The sequence below is a fragment of the Octopus sinensis genome, linkage group LG5 (assembly GCF_006345805.1).
Source record: "Octopus sinensis linkage group LG5, ASM634580v1, whole genome shotgun sequence".
Taxonomy (NCBI): Eukaryota; Metazoa; Mollusca; class Cephalopoda; order Octopoda; family Octopodidae; genus Octopus; species Octopus sinensis.
The window spans coordinates 102300882-102314011 of NC_043001.1; the positions used below are offsets into that span (position 1 = coordinate 102300882).

Below are 13130 nucleotides of genomic sequence, written 5' to 3' on the forward strand. Positions count from 1 at the left end.
TCTGCCTCAAATAATTGTGGGAAATAGACATTAAATGATGGACACACACACACATGTATGTAGATATAAACACATGCACACACACGTCTTTATATACCTGTTACATCCATAAGATATAGGTTATCACAAGTCTTTGAGAGAAATAACAAACATAGGAATGGAGTAAACTAGAGCTGAAACTATAAAACATTTCAGCGGATCATGAGGAAAAAAAGACAATAAGTAAGAAAAAAAAATGATGATAAGGATAATAATAGTTATTCTACATCAGTGGTTCCTAACCTGGGTAGTGACCACCCCTTATGAGTATTATGAATTTACAAGGAAACAGTAGAATATCAAGAATGTGCTGAGAGTTTAGAGTAATCAGGATTCTTCTTACTAATAAAATATTCTATTCTACTCTAGGCACAAGGCCCGAAATTTTTTGGGGAGGGGGCCAGTCAATTAGATTGACCCCAGTATGCAACTGGTACTTAACTTATCGACCCTGAAAGGATGAAAGGCAAAGTCGACCTCAGCAGAATTTGAACTCAGAATGTAAAGACAGATGAAATATGGCTTAGCATTTTGCCCGACGTGCTAACGTTTCTGCCACCTCACCGCCTTCTTACTAATAAAATATTAAAACAGAGAATAACACATATATTCTAAGCACATTTTCAAAATATCTTCGTAATCTTGTGAGCAGAACCAAGGTCCAAAAACATTTCTTTAAATAAGTCTTCGCTTTCTCTAGCAATTTCTATAAAAATCTAACACAAGGAAAAACTAGCCCATGCAAATAGCTATAAGTGACACATGGTGGGTGGGATATGAGAAGCACAATAGATAGAAAATACCAAAAGCACTGCACAAAATTAACTTCAGTCTGATTAAAATAGTGTGCAGGAGTTTTTTTCTTTTTACCTTGAGCATGATGTGGGTGGAGCGAAACATGGGGAAGGAGCATTTGTAAAATATTATTCAATGGACAGGAATACTGAGCCATTTAGAATCACCATTTTATAGCATTAGTTCGGTTCTGTACTGAAACCACCTACTTGTAACAGTAAATCAACAGATAGTGATTAGCTTATAAATCATGGCAGTAGGGACCAAGTTGTAATGTTTAACAAAACTCTCTTGTAATAAAGAACTAAAAACATTGGCTTAAGAGAATGTTGCTTTATTTTATTTAATCTTTGAACAAAAGAAACAGTCTTGTGACTACAATAATTTAGGAGAGAAAGCATGAAATTGGATTATGGAGGGGGTGGGGGGAAACTGTTAGCACAACACTTGCTAGCAATACACAACCAGTTTTGATAGTCTGCTGTTGCTGCAAAAATGGAATCAATGCAAGAAGATGGAAGAAGTTGTGATAATTAAGAAAATAACTAACTAATCTTGAAAATTTAATCTCACAAGTTGAAGAAAAAGCAAGAATGAATAAATACTTGACAACAGATTGATTAAGCAAAAACAAGCAAATTTGGCAAGAAAAAAAAAGAGAAAAGAGGTTGCAATGACACTTCTGTGACACAGAACATAAACCTGAAGCCATTTCGAGTGAATCAAGTCATCAATTAATGCAGTAGTAAATGTGTGGAATTAACAAAAATCAATGTAATAACACTTTAGGTATTAAGAGTAAATCAAACAGTGGAGTTCTAATGTAACTTCTTAATTGAGAGAAGAGTCTACATGAATGAAGATATATTTCCAACCTCCTCTTGCTGTTGAAGTGGCACAAAAGCTGTCGTAGACACAAGAAGGTTTCTGTTTTGATGTGAAGACATCGATATACTTATTACAGGAGAGGTGAACTAATACTTACACACACACACACATATATATATACATATATATATATATATATATACATATATATATATATATCATATATATATATACATATATATATATACATATATATATATGTATATATATACATATATATATATATAATATACATATATATACAAATACATATATATACATACATACATACATACACACATACATATATATATATACACATACATACATACATATATACACATACATACATATATACACATACATACATATATATATAGATATATACATACATACATACATATATATACATAAATATATACATACGTACATACATACATATATATACATACATACATATATAACAGCTTTAATTGACAATGGGCAGGCAATCTGCTGAACACAGCATTTTCTGGTGAAGGTCATACAATGGAACACTTAACATAAGTATAAAGTATAATGTGAGAGATTAATAGATCTAGCTCTTCAATATATATACCAATATGTATATATTTGAATGTTTTTTTTCTTTTTTTGAGAACAAAGTATGAAGGGCTAGAAATATCAAGGATGGATTTGGGAGTGTTACTCATTCAAACAAACTGCAAGGAACTCACATGAAACTATGGAAACTAAAATAGTTGTTTGTAATACAAGCCTTTAAACAAAGCTGTTCTTCAAATAAACAAATACAGTAAGATGTATTTTAACTCTCGGGTAGTGTTTAGATGATACATACAGACACATGTATATATTATTGTCATCATCATTTCATGTCTAGTATGGGTTAGATGGTTTGAGTAGAACTGGTAAGGTCAAGAGCCACTCCAGGCTCCATTGTTTCTTTTGGCATGGTTTCTATGGCTAGATGCACTTCCTAATGCCTACCACTCTACAGAGTGTACTGGGTGCTTTTTATGTGGCACCAGCACCAGTGCTTTTAACGTGGCACTAGCACGAATACTTTTTACGTGGCACAAACACTGGTATGAATTCTGCTGTGGTGGTCAGGTCTTCTTGGGTACAGCAATGTGCCAGATATCTTGATCCTTAGTCATCTCCTTCAATAGACTCTCTCAAATGTTCAGGATATGTCCTTGAGGTTGTGGATAGTTTCTATTACCTAGGTGACCAAACTAGCATTGGTGGAGGGTGTTCTGAAAGTAGTGTTGCTAGAAAAAGAATGAAATGGAGGAATTTCAGAGAGCTGGTACCCCTGTTGACAACAAAAGGCTTCTATCTCAGAGTGAAAGGCAGATTGTATGATGCGTCTGTATGAACAGCTTTGCTCCATGGTAGTGAGCCCTAAATGCAGATGGCAAGTGCAAACTAGAGAGGAGTAAAGCCAGTACACTTTAATGGATGTGCAACATCAGTGTGCATGTGTGACAAAGAGCAAATGTATTGAGAGAGTAAAGTTGAGCAGGAGAGGAATCAGATGAAGCATGCAATAAAGGTGGCTGTAACAGTTTGGACATGTGACGCATATGAATGAAAGCAACTGTATAAAGAAGTGCTGATCACTTGAAGTGGATAGCACCTGTTGAAGAGGGAGAGCAAGGGTGACCTGGGTTGCAGTAGTGAGGGCCAATCTCAAGATGCTGGGCGTCACATAGGAGCTGACAGTGTCTGGTGATATGAGGTTCTTCAGAAGACCTGCCCACCTCAGCAAAACTGAGTTCTGGAAGTGCTGTGTATTCCACACACCTGTCACAAATACACGTACCCGACACCAATAAACCAAACTAAATCTCCTCTTATCCATGCTCTATGCTTATCTCTCTTTCCCCAGTCTTGCAGCCCTATTCTGTTGCCCACTTCCCCACCCCCATAAACCCATGTTTCACTACTCATTCCATTCCCTCCCCTCTTTCTGCACTTCTATGACCTCCCTTTTCACTCACCTTGGGCAATCCTCATCTATCCTTTATATTCACATCCTTGTGCCTTGAGAGTATGCCCCTGGCAAATCACCACCATCTCTCTTGTCCTCTCTCTCCCTCCCTCCCCACCCTCAACTGGGGTGACTATGTATTTCCTCTGCAACAAGACACCTGCTTCTGCCTGTCTTTTATACTCTAACCGCTCCTCACCTGGCACAAAGCAACCTCCTTAACTACCCTTAATACTCACAAGGGACCTCTGTCTTGCAAGTTACTTGGTGACCTCACCAGTTCTGGTGCCATGTAAAAAGTACCCAGTCCACTCTGTATAGTGGCTGGTATTAGGAAGGGCATCCAACCATGAAACCCATGCCAAAGCAAACCTCGCTAGTGCTGGTGTCATGTAAAAAAAAAAAAAACAATCACCCAGTTCACTCTGTATAGTGGTTGGTGTTAGGAAGGGCATCCAACTGTGAAAACCACGCCAAAGTAGGCTGCGAGCTTCGTGCAACCCTCTGGCTTACCAACTAATGTCAAACCATCGAACCCATACTAGCATGGCAGACAGATGCTAAATGATGTGCGTATGTGTCTGTGTATGGTTGTATCTCTTTATAAACGTGTATGCCAGTGCAAAACAAAGTGGAGAAAACAGCATTCAAACAGCAAAGCCAAAGTTGAAAGTAGAGCATTTTATTGAAGCAGTAAAATTTCACAAACTATTATTCCTCACATTTATAGCAGAACTTATTTACTGCCTCCAGTGAGTAATCATGCTAATCTACAATCTTTAGTTCATAGCTATTCCGCTTACAAGCCATCTGAGTGCAGCTGATGTACCTAAACCCATCTCTCTTGCTATCTTTTCTCTATTCTTTACTTCTATCCGCTGCTGAGGACTCATCTGCTTCTCTGTCCCCACCGGCTCCTTTACCTGTTGCTATAGGCAATCTGTGGCCCATGCTGTGGCTATTTAGTATTTTAGTTTTAGCTAATCTGTAGGATTAACATATATATGGCTATGTGATAAGCAGTTTGCTTTCCAACCACATGGTTCTGGGTTCAGTCCCACTGCATAGCACCCTGGGTAAATGTTTTCTAGTATAACTCTGGGCTAATCAAAGCCTTGTGAATGGGATTTGGTAGACAGAAACTAAAAGAAGCTTGTTATATGTATGTCCGTCTGTCTGTCCTTGTCTTGACATTGTGTCATAGTTGTAAACAAGTGTTACTGTCAAACCTGTCTGGCTATATTAATGCCTAGCATTAATGTCGGTGTGTTGTGTGCATGGGTGGGGGGTGAGCGTGTGCAAACACCCACACCTACATGCATGCATGTAAGTATCCAAGGTCGATATAGCAATCTTGGCCCTACAATAGATCAAATGCTTTGAGTTTCTAACTCAACATCAGGTTCATATCACACTGCTCTGGAATGGACATGCGATGTGTAGGGATGAGGACAGCTGGAAAGAAGTGCAAAGGACTAAATGTGGTGAAGCCTGACCTCAGGATAAAGAGATGATAAAGGGCCAAGATGACTAAGAGATTAAGGGACTAAGAGATGATAAAGGACCAAAGAGACTAAGAGATGATAAAGGGCCAAGATGACTGATACACAGATCTTGAGAAAGTCCACCTAGTTTGGTGCAACTGAGTTCTGGAAACACTGTGTGTGTATCATCATTAATTAATGTCCATTGTCTATGCTGACATGGGTTGGACAGTTTGATCAGGGGTGGTAAGCTGAGTGGCTGCACCAGCCCTGGTCAAATCATCCAACCCATGCCAGCATGGACAACAGATGTTAAACAACGATGAAGATGATGATGATGATAAACAAATGGGCACTGACCTAACCTACTCAGATCATCTCCCTCTCCAGTATCATCTCTCTTGTACTGCAGCTCTCCCTTGCTAACTTGTTACTTTTCTTGTAACACAAAACCATCTCAATTCACAACCATGCTTTAACCATTAATATTGCTCTCTCCATGAACACATTACATTGATCATTTATGTCTACACCACACTGAACCGCCAAATTATCTCTCCTGCAGCCAACCCAACGTCATGCCATCTCTCTCTCTCTCTCTCTCTCTCATCCTTTCCCCATCAACTCTATCATCATTACCATCCTGCTGCTCTCCTTCGCTCTCTTCTACATGCATCATTGGTCATCTTCCACCCCTTATCCACCCTTCAACCCTACCCTACGGTTGTGGCCTACATCCTCTCTCTTCTCCAATTCCTTGCTCTCCCATACACTTTTGCAAACTCTGAATCCACATTTTTGGCTCCTCTTCTACTCATTTTGTACATTAAGGGACCACTACTAATCTCATCACCACTATTTATGCCTGTGCAGCTCCGCAAAAGAAACGAAAAAACAGACTCTGGCCCCTTCTCTCACACTTTAACTCCTTCTCTCCAAGCATCAAGCCAACCTTTACCTTGGTCCATAGCCTTGTCAGCTGCATCGCAACTTCAGCAACGAATGCTAAAAAGTGGCATCCGACAATAGAAACCCTGCCAAAGCAGACACTCGAACAAGATGGGTCCACTGGATCCTGTTAAAACTGTCCAACCGATACAAGCATAACACACGGATGTTAAACGCTGCTGATGCACAATGTTTATATAAATCAACTTTGAAAAAAAACAAAAAAACTAGAGAAAAAAACAAAAATGCAAATAAAAAACACCGCTAACAAAATAACAAGAACCATTTATGCCTACTTTACCATATAAGGGAAGACCTGTGTTGACTTTTATAGGACTAAATAAATATCCAGCGTGAGAGAGATCAATGAAAGGAAGACATTGAGAATAGATGAGCAAAAAACAAAGAGAAAAGAAAGAGACAAAGAAGGTAAAATAAAGAGATCTGACATGACTTAATTGATGATTAAAATATTTAATCTATAGTTAAAGATATTAATATATGATAATCATTAGACAACACTCTTCCTACCTCACCTTCTGTATTATTTAAATTAAAAACAAAACAATGAAGATACTACTGTTAAAGTAAACTTAACTCATTGCTTTTTAATTAGTAAATTAATAATTGTCCAAATTTATATTAATTAAAATCCTATCTGTGAAATACAATATTTATTATTATATCAATTTCTTCTCAGCACAATAACCAAGTGAATTTCAAGCAAAATCATCCACTTGTACTGACAATGTGTATGTGCGTGTGTGTACACACACACACACACACACAGACATCATCATCATATTGAATTAGAAAGAAGTTCAGTTATTTATCTACATTTTTATGGAGTTTGTATTGCATTATACTTCTTTATAATTATTATATGCTAATTTGAAACATTTGGGACATATTTTTGCTGTATAAATTGTTTTAACAAAAAAGAAAAAACGATTTCTTTACAATTCTTTCTATGTTAATATATTGATCAAAATAAAAGTTAAAATGAGAGGACTAGTTCTAATGCAACGTCCTTTGGCATTCAGATTACTCTGTCAAACAGAATGCTTATTCATTCCCTTGGTTTTAAATTAATCCTGCATCATCTTGTAGCTTTGAGATTTTGATCATGTCATCATCAATCATCATCATTGTTTAATGTCCACTTTCCAGGCTGGCATGGGTTGTATGGTTTGACTGAGGACTGGCAAGCCAGGAAGCTGCACCAGGCTCCAGTCTGATTTGTCAAGGTTTCTGCAGCTGGATGCCCTTCCTAATGCCAATCACTCTGAGAGTGTAGGGGGTTCCAATAGTGTAGTTGCATATTTTGGGAATGACATTATAGGGTAGGTGCGAAAGACAGGATCTGGCTGGTTTGAACATAAAACTAGTGGAATATTTAGGCTGGATATGACTGGTTTAAACGTTAAAAGGTTTAAGAAAGTTCTTGATCTACATTTTCAAATTTTGAATGAAAAAAGAGCAACACGTGTTTTAAGGCCATTTTACCAGCTCGGGCTAGAGGTAGCCTTGTGGGTCCCCTAAAAATTTTCTTCAATTGGCCCTATCTTCTACTTGTTTCAATAATTTGACTGTGGCCATGCTGGAGCACTGATTTAAAGGGTTCTAGTCGAAGAAATAGACCCCAAGACTTATTCTATTGGTCACTTTTGCCAAACTGGGGACACAAACAATATCACTGTCAAACAGTGGAGTGGGGACAAACACAAAGACACACACACAGATATATATATATATATATATATATACATACACACACACACACACACACAAAAATGTATACATATTTTATGCAACGGGCTTCTTTCAGTTTCCATCAACGAAATCCCCTCACAAGGTTTTGGTCAGCCTAGGGCAACAGTAGAGGACACTTGCCCAAGGTGCCACACAGTGGGACTGAACACAGAACCATATGTTCGAGAAACAAGCTTCTTATGACACAGCCACGCCTGTACTTATATGTCATGCCTGTGTCTACTTTAGTTTTACACTAATTTTACTAAACTTCTATATTTTATTCATAATGACATCATTATTATTATTACTAATAACCAAAGCTGATTTACATTTTCTCAGAAAATCCTTGTTCATAAAATCATAAAATAAATCTAAATCGTTCAAGGTACTAACAAAATCAGTGGAGATAATATCAGACATAAAGATTGTGAAATCTTTCTAAACTATCAGCTGAGCCATTTATTTCAGTCATTAGACTGTGGCCATGCTATAGCACTGCCTCGAAGAATTTTTCAACCTGGTACTTGTTCTATTGGTCTCCTTTTACAAACTGCTAAGTTTGGAGAGATAAGCACACCAATATCTGTTGGCAAGCAATGCAGAGGACAAACACAAGCACAAGGGCATACACACAGATATATACATATATACACAGCTAAATACATAGACACACAGATATATACATATACATCATGATTGTTTAACATCCGTTTTCCATGCTAGCATGGGTTGGATGGTTCAACCAGGGTTTGGGAAGCCAGGAGGCTGCACCAGGCTCCAGTCTGGTCTGGCAGTGTTTCTACAGCTGGATGCCCTTCCTAACGCCAACCACTCCAAGAGTGTAATGGGTGCTTTTTACATGCCACCAGCACAGGGGCCAGAGAAGGCTGGCAATGGCCATGATCAGTTGGTGCTTTTTATGTGCACCAGCATGGAAGCCAGTCAAGGCGGTGCTGGCATCGGCCATGTTCTGATGGTGCTTTTTACGTGCCACTGGCATGGGTATCACAACTACAACTTCCATTTGATTTTTATTTTGATGTACTTGACTCAATAGGTCTCGTCAAGCACAGCAGGTCACCCTACAATCCACGGTACTTTTGAATAGGCTGGGGCTGGTTATGCGAAACTGGTGTAGGATATGACCGTGAACTCACTTTATTTGTCAGGTTTTCACAGTCACAGCATATCTCCAGAGATCTTGGTCTTTCGTCATTGCTTCTGTGAGGCCCAACATTCGAAGGTATGCTTGACCACCTCATCCCATGTCTTCCTGGGTCTACCTCTACCCCGAATTCCTTCAACTGTTTGGGAGTGGCACTTCTTCACACATCTCTCCTCATCCATCCATAGTACATGACCATACCAGTGCAAACATCTCTCTTGCATGCCACATCTGATGCTTCTTATGTCCAACATTTCTCTCGGGGCGCTTACACTTTGTCGTGTGTGTACACTGACATTACACATCCAGCAGATCATGCTAGCTTAATTTCTTTTGAGCCTGCACATGTCTTCTGCAGTCACGGCCCATGTTTCACTGCCATGAAGCATGGCAGTTCGCACACATGCATTGTACAATCTACCTTTCTCTCTGAGTGAGAGGCCTTTTGTCACCAGTAGGGGTAGAAGCTTTCTAAACTTTACCCAGGCTATTCTTATTCTTGTGGTAACATTCTCTGAGCATCTATCCCCACTATTAACTTGATCACTTAGGTAGCGGAAGTTATCAACTACTTCTAGTTTCTCCTCCTGGAGTGTGACACACAGATATATACATATACACATAGATATATACATATACACACAGATATTTACATATACACACAGATATATACACATATACACAGATGTATACATATACACACAGCTGAATACATATACAGACAAATATATACATATACACACAGATATATGACGGGTTTCTTTCAGTTTCTGTGTACCAAATCCACACACAAAGATTTAGTTGGCCCAAGGCTAGAGTAGAAGATACTTGCCCAAGGACTGAACCTGGATCCATATGGTTGGGAGGGAAGCTTCTTACCAAACAGGCATGCCTGCACCTATAAAGAATTGTTTCGCAAAATGTATTACATACCTTATTGAGTAATAATCTTCTTGGTCATTGACTGAGATACTTGCATGTGTGTGTGTGGTGTGTGTGTGTGTTAAATGTGAAAGCACATTTGAATGTTTACTCTTATATAGACACATGCACAAGTAGACACAAACATATCGTAATTGAGAGAGAGAGAGAGAGAGAGAGAGAGAGGAGAGAGAGAGAGAGAGAGAGAGAGAGAGAGAGGGTGGATGGCAAACACCATTGCAAAGTGATAATAACTTGATGGCAAGTCCATGATCCATATTTAATTCTGACTCCCCAGTGTAGGGCTACTTGAAGCCTCATGCACACACACTTGACAAAGGCGACAACACTGAACAGTTTCCCATTTACTGCTCTTATAAAACCAGGGTTCCACATTGATTTAAAGAAATGATATTAGTTATAATGCAGAACCATAATAATTTTCACAAACTGACATTTCATAAAATCAAGATGGAAGTGAGAGGCAGCTGAAAGAAAACAACAACAGGAAGGCAACATGCAATCAAGGCAAAAAAATTCAGCACCAAATATAACTGCAATTAACACCAGTTTTTACGCACCAATTGCTCGAGGTCTTTTATCAGGATTCATGGTTAAAAGGCTCTGAATGGCAGCACAGGCTTCTTCTGATAATACCTCATCTCCTTCAGGCCAAGGAATATCTGAAAATAAGTCCAATAAACCAACAATAATTACAAAAAAAATAAAATAAAGTCTGAATAAATATAAAAAATTAAAATAAACATTTTGCATTAAAAAAAATTTCCCATTGCAAAATCAATTACTCTCTAAGATGGGCAGCCATAAGGTGTAATTAGTCCATAGTTGATTACTAAGAAACATTTCTTCGCTAATTTCCTCAAGCACTGATTCATTGCCTAATAAGGTTGGTTTTGCCTAAAAAGGTAGTGGGTAGCGAACTTCTTCACTACTTCTTCAGGGAGTGACGACTCTGCCTGACACGAGTTCCGGGCTCAGCTGGCTCCGGCTGACAGTACCCGGTATGGGGCCCTATCCAGGGTTACGGAAAGGAGGCAACCTTCAAAGAAATCCGGAGTGGAGCCACGAAGGTGGTCTAGTGTTCGACTCGACACTCTTCCGGCAGCTCCTGCAACCAAGCTGGTGCCAAACGTAATGCACTGCACTCCTTTGGACTACATCAGCAAGGTCGAGAGAGGAAACCTGACGATTGGGCTACCCAGGACTTTCTTATCTATAGCCCAGGCCTGCGCAAAACTGGAGAGGACACTTCAGTGCTGCTGTAAAAAGCTGCAGAAACAACACGGGAGGTAACAGTCACGAGTGATAAGTCCATTCAGATTGGTGTAAAATATGGGTGCTACGGGTTACCTCTGACGGTGGGAGGGACCTCCGTGTCCTATTGGTTAGCTACTGCCCACCTCAAGCTGGGCAGCCCCCAGTTAATAAGGTGCTGACCCACCACAGGCCGCCTGCTCCATTGGGTGCTTGGAGCTAAGAGTATGACTTGAAAAGTGGCCTGCAACCCCTGCACCAGGCAAACAACTAAAAGTCAAGAAAACACCAGTTCTGCGGTTGGCAAGCTGGAATATCAGGACCATGTGTGCCGGAATATCTAATGATCTACTCAGGATTGAAGACACAAGGAAAACGGCCATCATTGACTGTGAACTAAAGAGGCTCAACATAGATATTGCTGGGCTGCAGGAGACAAGACTTCCCTCAAACAGCAAACTCAAAGAGCAGGATTTCACCTTCTTTTGGCAGGGAAGCGATCCAGAAGAACCTCGTCAACATGGCGTTGGCTTTGCAGTGAGAAACTCACTATTCTCCTCAATAGATCCACCATCCTCTCACTGCGCCTCTCGACTTCTTCTGGCTCAGTACATCTACTCAGCATCTATGCTCCCACTCTCTACAGCTCAGAGGAGACCAAGGACCAGTTCTACAAAGATCTCAACTGTGTCATAGAAAATATACCAACGACTGAAAATATCTACCTTCTAGGGGATTTTAACGCTCGCGTGGGATCTGACCATGATTCGTGGCCCATTTGTGTTGGACACTTTGGTATTGGCAACATGAATGACAATGGTCAGAGACTACTCGAATTCTGCACATACCACAACCCGTGCATTACAAACACATTCTTTACCAACAAGCCATCCCACAAGGCATCCTGGAGACATCCAAGATCTCACCACTGGCATCAGCTGGATCTCATCATTACACGGAGATCCTTTCTGAATTCTACTCTATTGACCCGCAGTTACCACAGCGCGGATTGTGACACAGACCACTCACTAATTAGAAGTAGGGTGAGGATTCTGCCTAAAAAAGTCCATCGCTCCAAGAAAGTGGGCCGACCACGCATCAACACCGCCAGAACCTCGGACCCTACACTGCGAAAATGTTTTGCTGCTTCTATCAAGGTTGCCCTCAGTAGCTGCCCAACCTCCTCTGCTGAAAGTAGGTGGAACTATATCAGGGAACCCTTGTATACGATATCAATAGATACTTTTGGCATGAGAGAAAGGCAAAACTCAGATTGGTTCAATGCTGGGCTCTCAGAACTGGAGCCAGTTATCGAAGCAAAGCGTGCAGCTCTGATGCAATACAAGAGTGACTCTTCTACAAAGTCACTCGAAGAACTCAGAAAGGCACGAAATAAAACTCAACTGACAGCCAGACGCTGTGCAAATAGGTATTGGCAGGAAATCTGTCAGAGTATCCAGTCAGCTGCTGTCAGGGGCGACACCTGTGGGATGTATGCCGGTTTGAAGAAGGCCCTCGGTTCATCCGCAACCAAGTCAGCCCCTCTGAAATCAACTACTGGAGATCTCATCAGGGATCAAGGCAAGCAAATGGATAGATGGGTGGAGCACTACCAGGATCTCTACTCACGGGAGACTACAGTGGCTGAGGCTGCAGTCGAGAGTGTCAAGATCTTGCCAGTCATGTGCGAACTTGACAGTCCGCCATCTATAGCAGAGCTCACCAAGGCTGTTGACTTCCTAGCAAGAAATAAGGCTCCGGGAAAAGACGGCATCCCCTCAGAGATCATCAAAGCTGGCAAAAACACCATCCTGCTTCGGCACCTTCATGAGCTTCTGTGTCAGTGCTGGGAAGAGGGTACAGTCCCTCAGGATATGCGGGATGCTAA

At 40.3% G+C, this 13130-nt stretch overlaps 1 protein-coding gene across 1 annotated transcript in view; it reads right to left on the reverse strand.

The window, feature by feature from the left end:
• Positions 1–13130, reverse strand: part of LOC115212233 (serine/threonine-protein kinase greatwall-like) — a 788337-nt gene that overhangs the window by 74929 nt on the left and 700278 nt on the right. The window contains exon 14 of the mRNA XM_036502979.1: positions 10549–10650. Coding sequence (XP_036358872.1) covers positions 10549–10650 — 102 coding nt within the window. The remainder of the gene's footprint in view (positions 1–10548; positions 10651–13130) is intronic.